The sequence below is a fragment of the Anticarsia gemmatalis genome, chromosome 12 (assembly GCF_050436995.1).
Source record: "Anticarsia gemmatalis isolate Benzon Research Colony breed Stoneville strain chromosome 12, ilAntGemm2 primary, whole genome shotgun sequence".
Classification (NCBI taxonomy): domain Eukaryota; kingdom Metazoa; phylum Arthropoda; class Insecta; order Lepidoptera; family Erebidae; genus Anticarsia; species Anticarsia gemmatalis.
The window spans coordinates 7549135-7568487 of record NC_134756.1 but is presented as its reverse complement, the minus strand read 5'-3'; the positions used below and the strand labels follow the sequence as shown (position 1 = coordinate 7568487).

The following is a 19353-nucleotide window of genomic DNA, read 5'->3' as shown; positions in this document are numbered from 1 at the left end:
GAGAGATAACGTTTAGTTATTCACAAACGCGTAGCTATCAAACGGATGAACAATACGAATAGCGCTTTGTTTGGTTATTGTTTTACATAAACGTGAAATAAAACATATATTTCAATCAATCAGGAGAATACATTGTAAATAACTCATACATCAGTCGCATTAAATCGTGACAATACGTAATAGGGCCGACTCCGTACGGTAAGCAAAACGTTCAACATCGTTTCATTTGATGGATTACATAGCGATTACGGTCGACAGGAAATCCGCGTATTTTTCATTTGGCAATTGTAACGGTGGGCCCGATATCAAAATATCGTTATACACGGCGCCGATTAGATTAACGGCACACAATTGGCTTACATGGAAACTTTGGCCCATTAGCTTCCTGTAATACCTATTACGTGAGAAGCTGTTATATATTTAAAACTTGTTCCAGTAATACCTATTCCGTGGATTGGATTAATTCAGAACGCGCCCCGCGGGTGTTTGTGTTTCGTGCCGTTATCGCTCCTGTCTTTAACAATAACACGGGACAAGTCCGATTTAAAATTTAATATTTTGTTGAGAATTTAATAATTTTGAAAAGGGTCTGTAGTACTATAAAGTCTTCAGATTCTAGTAAATAATTTCCAGTATCCGATTGCTTAAATCATTTCAATATATTAAACAAAAAGAAAACGTAAACGCTTTCATATTTATACGAGATGTTCTTAAAGCAGTTTGCCATCATGAAAAAACTAAAACTATTTATAAGTTTGGACTCAACAGTAATCAGATTTAAGACGCCCACGACCCAGGAACATCAGAAACTAATACGATCAAAATATTCATGAACGCGATTGAGGTAACACCTCCGTGTAGAAGTTCACATTCTTCATAACGGCAACTAAGTTACGGGGGAACTAAATGAACTCGCTATGATATGATATTTCAGTCACGATCTTGCTGAATACTCAGTTACTGGTGGCAAGTCGAACTCAGTTAAGAGAGTTAATCGCAACACGTGTTTAGCTAATGTGCCGAATGAATTTTGGATACACCCTGTATTTACTCGCTTATACATCGTGTAGACTTGTACGACAGTTATTACAGTTCTGTTATATTACTATGAAAAAGAATTTACGTGCGTTATTTGATTAGAATTTATTAGTCTCACAAAGTTATCAGATAATATGATTAATTGAAGCTAAAGAGAATGGTTTAAAATTTCTAATTAATAAAATGTAATCTGCATTTGAGACTCGTTTAATTAGGGCTAATCTTTTTCATCTGAAAAATTAGGTTAGCATAATTTATAATGATTTAATTTTGATAAAAGACGAAAGAAGTTTACAATATTTAATTTGGCCAAAGAATTTAAACAGAAGAATACAAAAGCCTTACTGTAAGAGCTAATATCATTTTTAAGTACTAGGTATATATTTTTTAAGTTTCATTTTGTATGATAGCCGAAACGTGCTTTAAACTATAAAGCGATCATAAAAAATAGTTCATACTTCCCATTCTAATTACTGTCGTAAACAAAAACAATCTTAGGGTTAGCCATAAACTTTAACATTTTTAAAACTGTTCTAAAGTTGAAAATGCGTTTAAAATATTAATAACAGTGAAGTCTAGGGTTGAGATTGAGGGACTCAGAGGCTATTAAAAGACTGTCATAAACTCGTCCGAGTTATCTCTACATGGACCGTAATAAAGCATTAACGGGACTTCATCTCGCTCACCCCTTTTATAGACTTATTTTTTGTAAATTAGATTTTTTAATGATCGTTGTCATTTGATGTTTAAAATGGAATCAAATTATTTTACGTTACGATTGGTTTTAATCATTGCAGTAGATTTTGACTATTACTATCAAAGTTGTAACCTAAAACTCATTTAATTATGATACAAAATATAAATAAATATATAACATGAAGAAGAAAACAAAGCTAAAATACGAAATAGGCGGGCTCTATAGTTTTTCATAAAGCTAGTTTCCGTAACCCAAATCTACGCTATACTTTTCATTAACTTCATTCGCTTGATTAACGGATGACAAGTCCGTATGCGAGAGATGTCATCTACAAAATCCTTTACTACCGAATACTTTTTGTTAAAAAGGGTTTGCAACTTTCGAAACAGGAAAACGCCGGGAAATTGTTTTCTAAAAAAGCTAACAATATCGTAAACATTCACCGTCTATGTAAGGGAGAACTTCAGTAGTTTAAAAGCGAGCATTATACGCTTTTCGCTTCGAGTATCAAAGTTGTGTGCTGTCGTCGTATCGATCCCTACAATCTTTATGTCAGGGAATTACAAGAATTGGATTTTGGATTGTAAAATGAAATAATGGTTTCGAATTCACAATGAAAGAAAAATTCTGTCATTGTAATCCTTTTACCTTTCGTCGTAGACACGAAAAGGCTCTCCCGATGGTGCGGACTAATTCCGAATGCACCTCCAATCGTAAAAGAAGTCGTAAAGAAACGAGTCTCCCCTCGAACCGATGCACGGGAATCAGGGAAAAATAGTTGATTTCTTATTGGCTTCCACCCAGACTCAGATTGAAAATTCGCCATAAAGACATTGCGACACGCCTGGCCGGATTAAAGGGGGAAACTAATAAAGAAAACTTTTGCGACACCGTATTTTTACCAAACGCGCACCTAAAACTTCTCAGCCTTTATTAGGTTTTGCGTTGGTAATTTAGAAAACGCTCTGTGGTATTACTAGCGCGTTTTCCTAAAACTGCTATAAAACGGATATCTAGTTTCTGTTATAGCTTTGTAGAGTTGATTAAGTTTTTTCAATCTCGCAAATTTAATATTAACGTTTAACTTTTATTTTAAAATGAAACTCTCTCAGAAGCGGCTATTTGAAAATGTATTTTAATGTTGCCCGCATTTTGCCTATGCACACATATATCAGATAGCTTTTAGAGCGTGATAAAAATGAATTCGCAGTCGAGAGCGGCAAAAATTATGAAATACGGCGGCGCGACGACACATAGGATGAAAGTAGTGACACGAGAGACGAGATAATAAAGACAAAACACGGCAATAAACATGTACTGAAAACATGTTAGCGCGTATATCGCCGCGAATGGGAAACAGGGTAATGTTTATTTCATTTACATAAATTATCACACAGAGAAACGGTGTCTATACGGAACGGGCGCCGCCGCAACCACCTTCGAGAGACGCTTATTTACGCAACACGTCCTGCTCGCCCGTTGAGATTAATTTACTTGAGGCTTTTAAAGCATTAAATGAAAGACGCTTTTGTGGGGCTGAATTTAATCGGAAGACAAATAAAATATTGCGAAAAGAATGCTAGAGAAAAAATACAGGAAACATTTTGTTCATTGTCAAATGAAAAAAATACGTCTCTAGCTTCGGCAACGAGGCAGTAAATTCGCCACCACGCAGTAGGTACATAATTTCACACACGCCTCGACTCATCGTTCGGTGAAATATTAAGGTGTATAAAATTTTATTACTAGCATTACCCCCTTACCCTGTTCTCTATAAACATTTTGTGTGTCGCGTTTCCCCTCGGTCGCGGGCGAGCTACGCGCGACGCAACTTTCGTCTTGCCTTATTTCCCTCTAACGCCACATTTGTGTCTTAATAACGAACGGTATTGTGTTACGAACGTTCGCATTGTTTGATTTTCAATCTCTTGAGATTGCAGATTTTCTTTACTCCCCTAATGGGCCGTGCCGGAGGAATAGAATATTTGAAACACTATATTGGAAGCTTGACTTTTATTGCGTATTATTTAAACTGCTTATTGATTATTTATTGAAGCCCTGAAGAGTTTCATTGCATTAAGGACGGAAAAAATGATCGAATGCAAACAGAATTAAAAAATATATAGGTATATTGCATTATGAAGTCAAATGAGATATTTATTTTCAGTGCACTCGATGAAAGCGGCAGTTTAAACAAATTGGCACGAAAGTGTTTGCTTTGCGAGAGCTGTTTTGATATTATTTGCGTTTGGATTGCAGATAACGTAGAAATTAATGGTTTAATTTTGGAAGATTAATGATGCTGCGAGTAAGTTCATAAGGTAGTTGCGGGTGCAGGGAGCGAGTCGAGTAGATAGGAATCGCGGGGTAATCGTCGGCAATCTCGCCGGAGCACGCGCACCGCCCCTACTTTATCTCGGCAGTTCGTCGCGGTATCACGCCGCTTATTGATATCACCGGTGTAGTCTATGGATGTCCCGATATTGCTACCTGTTTGTCTTGCATCCGCTATATTGACTATCACCGCAGCCTTGTTTGGAATACTTTTTTCTTATTGCTTCTTCCGTAAGAATTCATTGGAACGGGACGCGCTCGGATACAACTATTGGTTTTATTGTCGTTTGAACGAATAGGGGTTCCTTTCCAATATGTCAGCTTGAATCGGTTTGTTTTCATACACCACTGATTTGTGTCGCATATACGCATGTATCCTCGGCGAATTAGGAAAAATACATTCATAAACCTTTTACAGCAAAACTGTTTGTGACGTCCTTTCCTTAATAACATTTTATTTATTCCTAAAGTTGTTTGCTTGTAATTTGTTAGGCACTCGTTTTATATACAGAATGTTTTCTGGGAATTCGGCGCCGTCGAAAAATAATTTACATAAAATCTTAAGTAAACGCAGAGAATTGGGTAAACTTCAATCATAGGATTCCTTCGGCTTCAACGTCTACCATGCCTATTTAAGCTCTTGGCAGTGTAAAAAATTTAAATTCACAGATTATTTTGGATGTCAAAATAAATCACGAAGGTTTATTGTAATTTGCTCATTCAATTGTAAGAACACTATTATCCGTTAAACTACGGCAACTACCTCACCCTCGCACTACAGATTTATAGAAAAATAAATATTTTAATGTTAACCGATAGCCCCTATAAGGGTTCAGGTAAATCTTTGCACCTTTTCTACGCGGGAGATAGGCGGTTCACAAGAAATATTCGGGGCCATCCACCGCGTGGAATCCTATTGCAATTTATGCTCATTGAACTGGAAAAAGTATATGGGGAGGCTAAGGTCGGCGTCGATTCTTTTATTGCCACACGAAATCAATAAGAAGCGTGACGCGGCAACTGTTTTCGAGGACCGTTTCATGTAATAAAACTCATAAAATCATACTCACGTTTGGTCACGTGATCAGTTTGTTCGACGGTAGCAATAAATATCACGACTTATTGTGCTTCCCGTAGGCGAATTCAATCGTACAGGGTCGATACTATAAACAATTATTCAAAATACATTATTGAGGCATCACTCGAATGCGCTGCAATAAGTCACGAAGTTCTCCTGGGAATTAGGACCGCCACTCCTACATGGGCGTAATTGAAAATTGAAATTTGTTTAGGACTGCGCCGGACTCCTAATTTGATTTAGACGACGGCTCGCGCGCAATCGGGAACCAATAACAATAAATATAACCACTAGAGGTGAATCTGTGAGCTCAATCCCACGTTCAGTGCCCTTGTTACAATTTTGTTTCTACATTCAATTGGTAGCGGGTGACACGTAGGGGAATTAATTTCGTAAAGAGCACTGCTCGAGTGTGAACAAACGGCGCATGCATTATTTCTGGCTCACTTGTTTCTTGCACACACCTGACAATTTTCACAAATGTATCCTACGTGTACAGGGTTCTAATATACCGGTATAATTCTATATCTTGCAAAGATTTTAACAGCACAGACTTAGGAATTAATTCCAATACAATAGTAGAAGATAGACATTGAATTATATCTACGAAGGTTCCTATTAGTCAATTAAATAGCATATTTGGGTAGGTATATTCCCAATTACTACAAATAAAGTACACCTTATCGATTGCAATTATACTGTGCAAGTATACTGTGTTTATTCACTTGATTAACAAACATACAAACTTTTATATACAATATTATTAGGATTATAACTATTGTATTTTATTATCGTGAAAGATTGATGAAGCAAGTTGTCAAGTATAAGACAGTAATTACAATATTATCTTGTCTTTTGGATAAGATAACGAATAAAGGCTTAAATGGAAACGGTACTAATAGATCCTATTAAATGATTTTTAATTAGTACTTTTGATAGAGCGGAAAGAAAAATGCGTGCGACCGCTTTGTTAGCGCTCTGTGTGGCCGCTGTTTCAGGTATCTTTATAATTTTATCTTTGACTTTCACACCTGCTTTTACCACACAAATGGCTGTTGTTAATTAAAATATATTTTACGATCTTTAATTTAAAATAAGTGTTTTACAGCACGAAATATTTGCATACAAGATATTTTGCAGCATTCTGCAACTGCTAAAATAATAACTCAAATAACATTTTTGAAAATGGTGTACTTTATCTATACTAATATTATAAAGCTGAAGAGTCTGTTTGTTTGAACGCGCTAATCTCAGGAACTACTCAACCGATTTGAAAAATTCAGTGTTAGATAGCCCATTTATCGAGGAAGGCTATAGGCTATATAACATCACGCTACGGTCATTAGGAGCTGAGTAGCAACGAAAAATGTTACAAAAACGGGGAAAATTTTGACCCATTCTCTTAAGTGACGCAAGCGAAGTTGCGCGGGTCAGCTAGTGTATACTAATTATCACTTTTTGGGCTTGCAGCAGGCGTTCCAAGAATCCGTGACCCTAAGATCATCGGTGGTTCTATAACTACTATTGATAACTATCCTGAAGCAACCCCTCTACTCTATGCCTTTAATCAGATCAACTTCCGTCAGATGTGTGGCGGTTCTATTCTGAATCAAAGAGCTATTCTGACTGCCGCTCACTGTGTCAGGTAATTTACAGTTGCATTTTCACCGATATTTCTCTTTCCAATAATAATAGGGCATTTTTTTTATAAAAAATGCTTATATTGCTAAGGAAAACAAAACGGACATGTATTTTTTTATATTTTACAGTTCGCACATGAACTTTCCTCACGCTTGGCGCATGCGCGTAGGCTCTTCCTTCGCCCTGACTGGAGGTGTGCTGCATGCTTGCAAGGATATTATAATACATCCAGATTATGATCTCCGAACATCAGAAACTGACATCGCCATAATGCATTCTCTTACTCATTTCGTTTATATCAACAACGCTGTTCAACCAGCTCGCATCGCTGGTACTAATTACCACCTGGCTGATAATGAGGAGGTCTGGGCTGTCGGATGGGGTGTTTACGTGAGTGTATTTTTGAACAATTTTTTATTTTACTATTGTAAGAGACTTTTATGGAGATGACCACCTGTTTTATTATACCCTCTGGATTGCTCGATTTCTTTAAAATAATTTAGCTAGAGTGCGTAAAAGTTGTTTTTCTTATTTTATTTAACAGGATATGACAACCTGGGCGCCTTCTGAGCAACTCCGCCATGTCCAACTCTGGACTGTGAACCAAGAAGTATGCCGTGAGCGTTACGTTGGCAGGAATATTTCCGACAATATGTTGTGCGCCGGTTGGCTCGACGTCGGCGGTCGCGACACGTGCCGGGGTGACTCTGGCTCACCTCTCTATCATTACGGTGTTGTTGTCGGCATCTGTTCCTTCGGTCGTGGATGCGCTGATCCTGAGTTTCCTGGTGTCAGTGTACGCGTTACTCAATTCACTCCTTGGATTCAGGAAAACGCATAAGATTTTATTTGTTAAATAAAGTTATTGGTGGTTGTTTTTTTGGCAGTTGCACAATCAAAGTATGCTTTATGTATGTTATCGGAAGACAAAATATTTGATAAGAAAATTATGTCGAAACTTATTTTATATTAATATAATAAAACCAAAAAATACTCAAAACTATTGTTCAATTATTATCAAATGTGTTAAAATATGTGTTTTTCATTATGTGTTAAATAAAAATATTATTATTTTTGATCTACTTTTTAATTTCACGAAAATTCTATAGAAGAAAGTAAATTTAAGTTTAAATGATGGTTCCACTAAATGATGGTCAACTGAATGGATTGACATAAATAAAACACACATAATTATATGTTTGCCTCTTGTAATTAGACGGAAGTGGATCAAAGTAATTAACCGGGTCAAACTCATTCTTGTTAATAACTGTTTGAAACAGTACAGTAACCAAAGTATTTTTTTGCTTGAATAGGCGTTATTTTTCTGTCATAGCTAGTGTAGTTGTTATCAAGCAGTAGCGTTATTCTCTACAGTCGGTACTGTCTTCAGAGTTTGACATTCAAAATGTACTGTAAAAATAGTTCCTACGGCGTCCGCTAAGAAGGCGCTGACATGATTTTCACACATTTCTTGTTAGTTAGCCGGTTGTCAATAGTCGAAAGCAGTTGCGAACCGCGCTACTGGATCCTTATTCATATAATTAAACCCAAATCTGTTCATCCACTGAAAACATCACCAAAATCTGTTAAATATTTCCTTATTCTAGCGATCGCTCCGGCCACGATTCTCCCATGAGCAGATGTTACAAAAAACTTTTAAATAGTTATTATTATCTATAATCTTTAAAAGATTGATGGTACAATTTGGAGTATAAGACAGTAATTAGGAAATAATCTTTTCGTTTTGATAAGATAAAAATTTTAAGCCATAAATTGGTCGATATAAATACTGTTAATTGGTTTTTAATTAGTCATTTTGGTTAAGAGGAGAGGAAAATGCGGTCGTTTGCTTTTTTGGCTATCTTAGTGGCATCTGTTACAGGTAATTTTAGCATCATTTTTGCTTGCTTTCTGTCCCATGACTACAAAACAATTTGAATCATTTTTTTTTGATCCAATTGTTATTACATTTTATTTTTACTTGCAGCAGGTGTACCGCGTACTCCGGGATCCAAGATCATTGGTGGTTCTGTGACCACCATAGACAAATATCCTGATGTCACGCCTTTACTTTACTCCATGAATTTTGTTAACTTCCGTCACTATTGTGGTGGTTCTATTCTTAACCAAAGAGCTATCCTCACTGCCGCGCATTGTGTCCAGTAAGTTGTACAATTTCACTTCATCACTAATCAGAATTCGTTTTGTAGCTGAACTATGAAGTTTTGGACTAACGACAAAATTTATTCTGATTTATGTTAATGCTCTTGTTTTTGACATTTATCTGAGCGAATGCAAGATTTAATAACAGCTTCAAAATGGTTTTATCGTATCTCGTATCGTATAAAAATTACTTAAGAATTGCAGATAAAATATTTGGGATCAACTCTCACTTCCACTTGAGCAGTTGTTAAAATAATAATTGTGTAAAAAATAGTAAGTTTTCAATTTATTTCTTTACAGTGAATTCAGGAATGTGCCCGCTGCATGGCGTATACGAGTAGGTTCTGCTCTAGCCCACAGTGGGGGTTTTCTTCATTATTGCGGAAAAATTATTATACACCCGAACTACGACCGTTTTACCACAGAAACTGACATCGCTCTTATGCACACTGTCGGTCCCATCGTTTACATAGAAAACGCTGTTCAACCTGCTCGCATCGCTGGTACTAATTACCACCTGGCTGATAATGAGGAGGTCTGGGCTGTCGGATGGGGTGTTTACGTAAGTTTATAAAATTTGTTTTATTTTTTTTCCCTTTGCTTCGATGACGGTGCACTGGTTATGGATCAAGCTTTTAGCCTGCAGCGCGATATTCTCTACAGTCGGTACTATCTATCGAAAGTTTGTCATGTAAAATGTGTGCGAAAATAGTTCCTGCGACGCCCGCTAGCAGCGCTGATCAGATTTTCATCCAAATTTTCTAGATAGTTAGCCGGTCGTCGCTGGTCGATATTTGTTGAGATTTGAGCTACAGGTCAAATAGCAAGGGATTAGACACACAACGTAAAAATTTCGATGATTTTTAACTACATACTTTTATTTACCAGAACTTAACAAACATGGCGGCTTCGGAAGAGCTTCGTCATGTCCAAATGTGGACCGTAAACCAGGAGATATGCCGAGAACGTTACGTTGGAAGGAATATTACCGACAATATGCTGTGCTCCGGTTGGCTCGACGTAGGCGGTCGAGATACTTGCCGGGGTGACTCCGGTGGACCTCTCTACCACCATGGCGTTATTGTAGGAATCTGTTCCTTTGGCCGAGGATGTGGGGAGCCTGAGTTCCCAGGTGTTAATGTACGTGTCTCCCGTTTCACCACTTGGATCCAAGAAAACGCTTAATTTTGTTACAATTAAAATAAATATTAATATTTTATTTGTTTGATTTTCAATGCCGATTAGATGTTTTGGATACATTGAATTGAAAAATATTATCCTTGATCATTATCTTGATAATATTTTGCCAGTTTGTATGACATAATAAAAATATTCTGTGATTAGACTATAAAAATGTGAGACAATTTTCGGAATGACTTAATTTTTATCTGGATAATTTTATTTTATAGACAATAATTGCAGAAATATGACGGTAGTAAATTAGATCAAGATCTTTTCGGCAAATTTGTAACTAGCCACTAGTAGTTTAGTAAAAGCATTATGAGAACTACATATGAATTTCAGAAGAAAATTGCTATATTTTTTAAGTTCTTTATCAGCTTTAAAGATCTGTTGTTGAGAATAAGATAAGGACGTTTAATTACGATGGCAACGAAGTAACAAGCGAGAGCGGATAGCAGTTAAGCTTAGACTACACGTTCGACCGGTTCTTCTTCGTGAGTAACAAGGAATTAAAAAGAGATGTTTACTGTACTGTCTTTTACGTTAGCTTCAAGCTGCCTCTTTAAAACAATCAATGTGTATAGTATACTTTCAAGTATATTCGGAGCTAAAAAGATTGAGCGTAGAACTACTTCGTTCAAGAATTGACCCGAGAATTGTTTATCATTAGCACGACTCTCTACCACTACGTCTATTGACAACCGACTAGCGATCACGAAATCTTGTATGAAAAGATCAGCGCCTCCTGTTGAATTGTTCAATCCTTATTCGGACCAGCATCCATGTGAGGTAACTGACTACGCGTACCTTGGACCGCTTTGTCCGTACTAAGCTTTAGATATTATCAATATATTAATATGATTGATTTATACCATTGTTATCTTAAATCACTTTAAGATTGATGTAATGGACCCAGTGAAGAGATCATAATGAGTGTTTCAATGAAATAATCTTTTTTGGATAAGATAGCAAATATTATTCATAAGCAGGTCGGTATAAATACTCTTAACTTGTTTTTTAATTAGTATGTTTGGTTAAGAGGAGAGAAAAATGCGTGCGATCGCTTTGTTGGCCATGTGTCTTGCAGCTGTGACAGGTATTATTATTTAAAATTTAGAACAGGGAATTTTAACACGACCGTTATATCTGTGGTCTAGGTGTGTATATGATTGCTGACCACTAGGTCTGAGGTTCAATTCCCGGGTCGGAAGAAGATAGAAGAAGAAGACGATTTGCCAATAGTAGCCCAAAGTTTGGTAACGTACTTAGTATGTAACAATAAGCTCCCTCCCAGTAAGATAGTTCTAATACCGTAAATGGCGAAATGTGGATATATTTTACACACGTATGCCTAAGCCTTCGAGCATAACAACTGTGACATTATGTACGTAATAATATAATGTAAAATAATATTTTATTAATTCATAATTATCTTTGCAGCTGCTCCACAATCTCCCGAGAGGATCATTGGTGGCCATGAAACCACTATTGACAACTACCCTGAGGTCGCTGCTTTACTCTTTGCTGCTAACCTGATAGATTTCCGTCAGAGCTGTGGAGGTTCTATACTTAATCAAAGATCTATTCTTACAGCCGCTCACTGTGCACTGTAAGTTAAAGTTGTTCATCACTTCTTAAATTCCGTTTCCAATTAAATTTTCTCTGTTTAAGAGAATAGCTCCCCAAAATCGTGCTTACAGATCATTTTCCATTAAAAAAAACTTTAAAAACCTAAATTGCTGTTTAATTCATTTGCTATTAAAATAGTCCATTATTGTATAAAGTTTAACAACACATTTATTTATAGTTGATAATAGTTGCTATATCGACACCTTAAATCTCAACTAAAATATTTTGTGTTTCAGTGGCCTGATGGACAATCCACTCGCATGGCGAATTCGTATAGGCTCTTCTTATGGCAGTAGTGGAGGTGTCCTTCATACTTGCGAGAGAATTATTCATCACCCGAATTACGACGTGTTCACAAAAGATTCTGATATTGCAATTATGCGCACTGGCTCTTTTATGGTTTACAATAATCTTGTACAACCTGCGCGCATCGCTGGTACTAATTACAACCTCGCTGATAATCAGGTGGTCTGGGCTGTCGGATGGGGTGTTACCGTAAGTAAAATATTATTTTGGTTACTGATTTTACTTTAAGTACCGTAAAGCTTTAGAAAAATTTGGGGTTAATTTAAAATAAGTGAATAGCTTGCATAAAAAACTATCGACGAATTCAGTATTCTGGTTCTCGGTAGTAAATATAAGTGTAATATTGACCTTACACGTCATGCCCATTTCTTTCCATTTTAAAGTAAACTTGCTATTTAAAAGTAATCCTGTTCTACTGGTAACTAAATAAATTTAACAGGAAATGGTGACCTGGCAACCGTCTGAACAACTTCGTCATGTGCAAATCTGGACTGTGAGCCAGGAGATTTGCCGTGAGAGGTACGGCGCATCGACTATTACCGATACCATGCTGTGTGTTGGTTGGCTCGACGTGGGAGGTCGTGGCACATGCCGGGGTGACTCCGGCTCACCTCTCTTCCACAATGGCGTCGTGGTTGGTGTCTGTTCGTTTGGCCGTTCATGTGCTCTACCCGACTTCCCTACTGTTAACGCACGGGTCACTCGCTTCACCACTTGGATTCAAGAAAATGCTTAATTTGTTATTATTTAAATAATTATTAAGAAAATTTTGAGTTTTATTTTGAACAGTATTCATCGGTAGTGTAAGTAAAAAGGTTATTTATTCCTGCTATATTTTAGACATACTCATAAAAATAACTTTTCCGTAATCATTATCATGTTTTGCCAGTTAATATTTTGCCAGTTTGTATGACTCAATAAAATATTTTGTGATTCAAAGATAAAAAGGGTGAACATTATAGATATTGAGGATTTTATGTATTTTACAAACAATAATTACAAAGACGTGATAATAGTAGTATCTTATCTTTTTGATTTTATAGAAATTGGCTATCAATTTGACGGTTAGTGAGAGCAATATGTGTGAACAATGAATGGAATATGATTTTCATGAATTTATTTGTTCATTATGTAAATCGAATAAACAATGAAACGAACAAAAAATACGATTTGGTCAAGCGAATAAAGGCTTTTATTATTATTGTTATTTATTATTATTATAATGTAAATCGAAGAAGGTGAAGCGGAGATGAGAAGAGCAGTAACTAGTTGCCCTAAGAATTTAATTAGAGATTTTTTATCAATCGTCGATTTAAGTTCGACTTCGACTATTAAACCACTTTTAATGTTAAATCTCAGGCCTTGTTCGGACTAGCGATCCTGTATTCAAGCCGACTGTAGAACTGACTATGAGTGGCAAAACCAAACAGGGCTTTAGATGAAAAAAATTAAACAAAATTAATTTAAGCTCACGTTATCTTCAATCTCTTTAAGATTGATTTAAAGAACACATAATGAGTGTTTCAATGAAATAATCTGAAATGGATAAGATAACAAATATGATTCACAAACTGATCGGTATAAATCCAATTAAGAGAATTGGATTTCATTTAGTATGTTTCGTCGAGAAGAGAGAAAAATGCGTGCGTTCGCTTTGTTGGCCTTCTGTTTAACAGCTGTTATAGGTATTATTTTAAATACATTTTAATTTGAACTGTAATTCAACATTTGAGCAATCAGTACAAGATAAAATAACTAAAGGCTTTGTGCCTACCATGCTAGCCAAGCGCGGGTTGGGGACTTATATCTACAAGATAGTAATATTTATTTTTTTGTTCTCAGCCGGTCCACTGGATTCTAGGATTATAGGTGGTTCAGTGACTACAATTGACAAGTATCCCGAGGTCGCTACTCTACTCTACAGCGGCACCTTCGTCAACTTCCGTCAGTACTGCGGAAGTTCCATCCTTAACCAAAGAGCTGTCCTCACTGCCGCTCATTGTGTCCAGTAAGTTAATAGTTTAGACATTTTTATTGCTTTTAGCAGAGAAACACTATGATGTTAATTAATTAATAGTTCATTGGGAGTAGAACTGGATTTTTTCTATGAAATTAATTCGTAATCAAAATATTGTCAGCTGTGAATTTGTGACTTAGTTTCATCATCATCATCATGTCCGCCAAAATAAGTCCACTGCTGGACAAGGGCCTCCTCCAAGGAATTCCACAACGACCGGTCCTGGGCCGCCCAAATCCAACTATAACACTTTGTCACTTTGTATGCTTCTGGAAAAATCTAACCGAAATCAAACCTAAATTTTATTTTACAGTGAGTTCAGGAATGTCCCCGCTGCATGGCGTATTCGCGTAGGCTCCGCATTTGCCTACAGCGGAGGTGTTCTTCATACTGGCAGCCGGATCATCATGCACCCGGACTATGACCGTTTTACCACAGAAAGTGACATCGGTATTGTACACACCGCTACTCCTATTGTTTACATAAACAACGCTGTCCAACCTGCACGCATTGCTGGTACTAATTATAACCTCGTTGATAATCAGGTGGTTTGGGCCGTCGGATGGGGTGTTTTCGTAAGTAAAATATTTACTATACTAGCAACTTTTTTTGACTTTTGCTTATATTAGGTCGGGGAAAAAGTCTTCTCGTATTATAGTATGTATGAACTTGTAATAAAATCTCTTTGACTTCAAGAATCACAAATGAGTACACGACTCATTAGGTTTCTTTCAGTGAGCTCGTGCGGTAACCAAATATGGAACTTTTGAGTAGAGTGTCTTGTGTAGAGAAAAGATTTTATTACAAATTCATACATACTGTAATGCGCAAAGACTTTTTTCCCGACCTTGTATTTACTGACCAGATAAATTTGACAGGAAATGGTGACCTGGCAACATTCTGAGCAACTTCGACATGTCCAAATCTGGACTGTTAATCAAGAGATTTGTCGAGAGCGATATGGTGCTTCAACTATTACTGATAATATGCTGTGCGTGGGTTGGCTTGGCGTCGGCGGTCGTGGTACATGCCGGGGTGACTCCGGCTCACCTCTTTTTCACAACGGTGTCGTGGTCGGTATCTGTTCGTTTGGCCGTTCATGTGCTCTACCTGACTACCCTGCTGTTAATGTCCGTGTCTCGCGTTTCACCACTTGGATTCAAGAAAATGCTTAATTTGTTATTTTTTAAATAAAGTTGGAAACATTCTGTGTTTTATTTTAAATTTTAATGATAGATAATGAAAATAAAACAAATGTGTTTTTTTCTGCCATTTTTTCCCAAAAAGAAACTTCTCTTTAATCATTAGCGTGTTCATATTTTGCCAGCTTCTTGCCATAAGAAATTAATGCCAAATAATATTATGTCATAAAAAGATATAATGGCGGAGATTACTGATACTAATGATTGTATTATTTTATGACTTGCACTATATTTTAATAAAAATTGAGTATCAAACAAAAGTTAACGAAAACAATTTTGAATGAGCAAAGAACGAAATTATTAGCATTGATACTTATGAGTTTACTGATTAATTTTCAGATGTTCTTTGACGTTTTTGTCATTATGTTAGTCAGATAACATATTGAAGTTGAGTTGAGAAAAGCTATTGACCCGAGAATTTAACCTGAGACTTCATCAGTATTTGCATGTACCATGATTTCAACAATAAAGACAGTTTGATTCTTAAATCTCCAGCCTCCTGCAGTAGGGTTCCTGTATTCTAACCGACTATTAAACTAACTGTGTAACTATGACTCCCATTAAACTCCCGTATTTAGATGATGAAATTGTTATGATTGATTTAAACTGACGTTATCTTCAATATCTATCAGATTGATATAAATAACATGGTAAAGGGAGAAATAATCTTTTGTAATGGATAAGATAACAAATATTATTTATGAATTGATCGATATAAATGCTTTTGATTGGATTTTGAATTAGTACGATTGGTTTAAGAACAGAGAAAAATGCGTGCGATCGCTTTGTTGGCCTTCTATTTGACAGCTGTTACAGGTACCTATTATTTAAAGTATATTTTAATTTGAATTGTAGCGCAATTCTCTTGTCTGTTCTATCGAGTATCAGAGTTTGACAGCTCAACTGCCAAAATAGTTCTTACGGGGCCCAATAGAGGCGCAGATCAGATTTTTGTGCAAAATTTCTTAATAGCTAGCCGGTTGTCGGTAGTTCTAGTCATAGAGAATTGAGCTACTGTAATCTAACATTTCACTATACAGTAAACTGCATCGAAGTAATAAAACAAAACAAACATATTTTTTTTATTCTCAGCTAGTCCACTGGACTCCAGGATCATAGGTGGTTCAGTGACCACGATTGACAACTATCCCGAAGTTGCTACTCTACTCTACAGTGGTAACTTTGTTAACTTCCGTCAGTACTGCGGAGGTTCCATCCTTAACCAAAGAGCTGTCCTTACTGCCGCTCATTGTGTCCAGTAAGTTAATATTTTAGATTTAATTGGACCTTTTTGCTTTTCGTAGATAGTTGCGTTCACCAGATACTTTACTATCTGGTGAACGCAACGAAGTTGATCAATGGGTTAGACCACCTTAGTGCGTGCATTTCATAGATGGCTTTGATGGTTTCCTTCTAGTATAAACAACTTTTAATCATATTAATATTATTATTTGTTGGTTGTCCTAAATAAATATCTAATTTTTATTTTTCAGTGAATTTAAGAATGTCCCCGCTGCATGGCGTATCCGCGTAGGCTCCGCCTTTGCCTACAGCGGAGGTGTTCTTCACACTGGCAGCCGAATCATCATGCACCCGGACTATGACCGTTTTAACACCGAAAGCGATATTGGCATGATTCATACCGCCACTCCAATCGCGTATATAAACAACGCTGTTCAACCTGCACGCATCGCTGGTACTAATTACAACCTAGTTGATAATCAGGTTGTTTGGGCTGTCGGATGGGGAGTTACCGTAAGTAAAATAAGGTACCTGGGCCAAATCTGGACAGCCGAAAAATATGCCCAATACATACCCTTATTCCAAACACCAAATATTGTTACGCGAACATAAATTTTCGCTAGTGTAGCATGTATTCGAACGGCGCACCTGTCCATCCTTCCAGAGCCCTACTAGTCGCCAAGTTTCGGTTAAAGTGAAACATGTATGAGGTAAGGAAAAAGTTTGTGGCATTATTCTTCGGCTGGCCATATTTGACCCATTTACCTTATGTTCTGAGTATTATTATCTAGTTTAAGTCTTTCTTTTAAGTTACTAACTAATTGAATTAAACAGGATACGGTCAATTGGCAGCATTCTGAACAACTGAGACATGTTCAAATCTGGACTGTGAACCAAGAGTTATGCCGTGAACGTTACGTTGGAAGGAATATTACAGACAATATGCTGTGTGTTGGTTGGCTCGGCGTCGGCGGTCGTGGCACATGCCGGGGTGACTCCGGCTCACCTCTTTACCACAACGGCGTCGTAGTCGGTATCTGTTCGTTTGGCCGTGGATGTGCTGAACCCGATTACCCTACAGTTAATGTCCGTGTCTCGCGCTTCACCACTTGGATTCAAGCTAACGCATAAACTCCTATTTAGTGATAATAAATATTACTATTTTTGGTAAGTATGTCATTTCAGTTAATGTTTTGCTACCGGATACAGCTTAGTGTTGTTCAGTATCAATTAATTGCTCTATATGCTAATGGAGTGTTCCTTGATTTTATCATTTAATTTATGTATATGATAACAAAAAAATATTTTTAATAAAATATAAAGTAAAAATGATTAACACAGATATGAATAAGTAATTAAAGTGATAATTTGCAAACAACAAATCTACAGACTTCAGATTAGTGTGATAGCTCTGCTTGCCGACAAAAAATGAAACAGATTTTATCATATTGCACCGGTTTAATAGCTAAACAATTGGTTCCTCATAAAAGAAATAGATTTTCATTTAAAATAGATAGAAGTTATCCTTTCACATTTCGTTTTCTGCTATCAATGCAAATAAATATTTTACAGACTGTCTTTGTTGCCAGTTTTCCATTAATGCTATACGGCTACGAAGTAACATAGTACCACAGACGAAATAAACAAAAATGCAGGCAGGTATAAATCGAAGTCCCCCGCATACTGCGGCCCCTTTGCCTTGGGACTCATTCTTCTCTGAAGACATCCCAAAGAGCGTATAACTCTAGCATATAATGCATCCCAAACCAAGCGAGTAATAAAGTGCAAGCTTCAGTGTGTACCATGCTGTGAATTTATATTCCGCCACTAATATAACAGGCATTAGTTTCCATAAGCTACTAGTCCTCTGTTGTGTGTAGAAAGGTAAGTTAGTTTGAAGCTCGAATTGCAAACAATTATTTCACAATGCTTCAGTGATAAAAATGTTTGAAAGCAGAAAAACATGGCTCTCTAATTTCCATTACTGCACATCGCATTATAAATCTCACGGGTATCGATGCATTATGAAATTATATTTTTATGACCCCAATACTATGTTACCCTTTGAATAAAATCCCCTGTCGAACGTTACCGAGCCGTGAGTCGCTTTGACAGAAACAAAAGTGCGCGCACGTGAACACCCCATATTGGCAATATCCAAGAAATTTCGCCAATACTACAGAGAGATACTAGCGTTATTAGCTAGGGGTTCCTTAGTTCCATGGCTCCCTCGCTATCACTCACCTATCCGTATCAGTGGCTGGGGGGAACACCTCCACACGACTAATCACAGAGGATGTGGCATAGACGTGCTATGCATATTTATTATTGCCTCCGACGAATTCTCACCGTTTGTTCGATACGAGCGGCGCGTGGATGTTTTTCATTTGCTCCAGTTATTTATTTAGCGAGGGCCCCAGGTACACGTAAGGGCTTAATGTTTGATGAGCTCAGATCTCGGCCTCCTTAATTTCTATACGCATCTCGCCCTGATCGAAGTTCGATCACGTCCTGCGGTTGTTTGTTTTCCACCCGAGATAAGTGAATTAAATTCCATTCAATTAATCGATATAATGAATCGGTTATGTTTTGGTGCTGATTTGGTATTAGGAAAATTATCGAAATAATAGTTCGCCTGGTTGGTAATGGCAATGTTCGCTAATAAATTATGTATCTGAAATCAGCAAATTTACAGGCCTGCTCGGAGTATGAGCGATATTACGACCGCAACAAACAATTAGCGTCCGAGCGAGGCGAGCGAACACCGGCTTATAAAACATGGTTACACGCGCCTCCACCCGCACCAGTAATTAAAACTTCTCTG

At 37.0% G+C, this 19353-nt stretch overlaps 5 protein-coding genes across 8 annotated transcripts in view; 4 read left to right on the top strand and 1 right to left on the bottom strand.

Annotated features, from left to right (window-relative positions):
- The window catches only part of LOC142977030 (semaphorin-2A-like), a 341213-nt gene that overhangs the window by 58550 nt on the left and 263310 nt on the right, over positions 1-19353 (bottom strand). The gene's annotated exons all lie outside the window — the stretch shown is intronic.
- LOC142977211 (trypsin CFT-1-like) lies at positions 6084-7782 on the top strand. The gene is made up of 4 exons (XM_076120969.1): positions 6084-6145; positions 6618-6792; positions 6917-7178; positions 7333-7782. The coding sequence occupies exons 1-4, from the start codon at positions 6100-6102 to the stop codon at positions 7627-7629; spliced, it is 780 nt and encodes a 259-aa protein (XP_075977084.1). The 5' UTR covers positions 6084-6099; the 3' UTR covers positions 7630-7782.
- On the top strand, positions 8599-10165 carry LOC142977033 (trypsin, alkaline C-like). The gene is made up of 4 exons (XM_076120707.1): positions 8599-8670; positions 8776-8950; positions 9252-9513; positions 9840-10165. The coding sequence occupies exons 1-4, from the start codon at positions 8625-8627 to the stop codon at positions 10134-10136; spliced, it is 780 nt and encodes a 259-aa protein (XP_075976822.1). The 5' UTR covers positions 8599-8624; the 3' UTR covers positions 10137-10165.
- LOC142977353 (uncharacterized) lies at positions 11173-15260 on the top strand. Its single transcript, XM_076121231.1, has 8 exons — positions 11173-11229; positions 11574-11742; positions 11999-12257; positions 12508-12798; positions 13666-13753; positions 13911-14076; positions 14399-14660; positions 14964-15260. Exons 1-8 carry the CDS (start codon positions 11184-11186, stop codon positions 15258-15260), a joined length of 1578 nt encoding a protein of 525 aa, XP_075977346.1. The 5' UTR covers positions 11173-11183.
- LOC142977036 (trypsin, alkaline C-like) lies at positions 15986-18053 on the top strand. The gene is made up of 4 exons (XM_076120711.1): positions 15986-16103; positions 16380-16545; positions 16781-17042; positions 17364-18053. The coding sequence occupies exons 1-4, from the start codon at positions 16058-16060 to the stop codon at positions 17658-17660; spliced, it is 771 nt and encodes a 256-aa protein (XP_075976826.1). The 5' UTR covers positions 15986-16057; the 3' UTR covers positions 17661-18053.

Coding starts and splice junctions, on each gene's coding strand:
- LOC142977211 (XM_076120969.1), top strand. CDS start 6,100: ATGCGTGCGACCGCTTTGTTAGCGCTCTGTGTGGCCGCTGTTTCAG. Junction 6,146..6,617: donor CTGTGTGGCCGCTGTTTCAG/GTATCTTTATAA, acceptor TTGGGCTTGCAG/CAGGCGTTCCAAGAATCCGT. Junction 7,179..7,332: donor CTGTCGGATGGGGTGTTTAC/GTGAGTGTATTT, acceptor TTTATTTAACAG/GATATGACAACCTGGGCGCC.
- LOC142977033 (XM_076120707.1), top strand. CDS start 8,625: ATGCGGTCGTTTGCTTTTTTGGCTATCTTAGTGGCATCTGTTACAG. Junction 8,671..8,775: donor CTTAGTGGCATCTGTTACAG/GTAATTTTAGCA, acceptor TTTTACTTGCAG/CAGGTGTACCGCGTACTCCG. Junction 9,514..9,839: donor CTGTCGGATGGGGTGTTTAC/GTAAGTTTATAA, acceptor TTTATTTACCAG/AACTTAACAAACATGGCGGC.
- LOC142977353 (XM_076121231.1), top strand. CDS start 11,184: ATGCGTGCGATCGCTTTGTTGGCCATGTGTCTTGCAGCTGTGACAG. Junction 11,230..11,573: donor GTGTCTTGCAGCTGTGACAG/GTATTATTATTT, acceptor TTATCTTTGCAG/CTGCTCCACAATCTCCCGAG. Junction 12,258..12,507: donor CTGTCGGATGGGGTGTTACC/GTAAGTAAAATA, acceptor TAAATTTAACAG/GAAATGGTGACCTGGCAACC.
- LOC142977036 (XM_076120711.1), top strand. CDS start 16,058: ATGCGTGCGATCGCTTTGTTGGCCTTCTATTTGACAGCTGTTACAG. Junction 16,104..16,379: donor CTATTTGACAGCTGTTACAG/GTACCTATTATT, acceptor TTTTATTCTCAG/CTAGTCCACTGGACTCCAGG. Junction 17,043..17,363: donor CTGTCGGATGGGGAGTTACC/GTAAGTAAAATA, acceptor TGAATTAAACAG/GATACGGTCAATTGGCAGCA.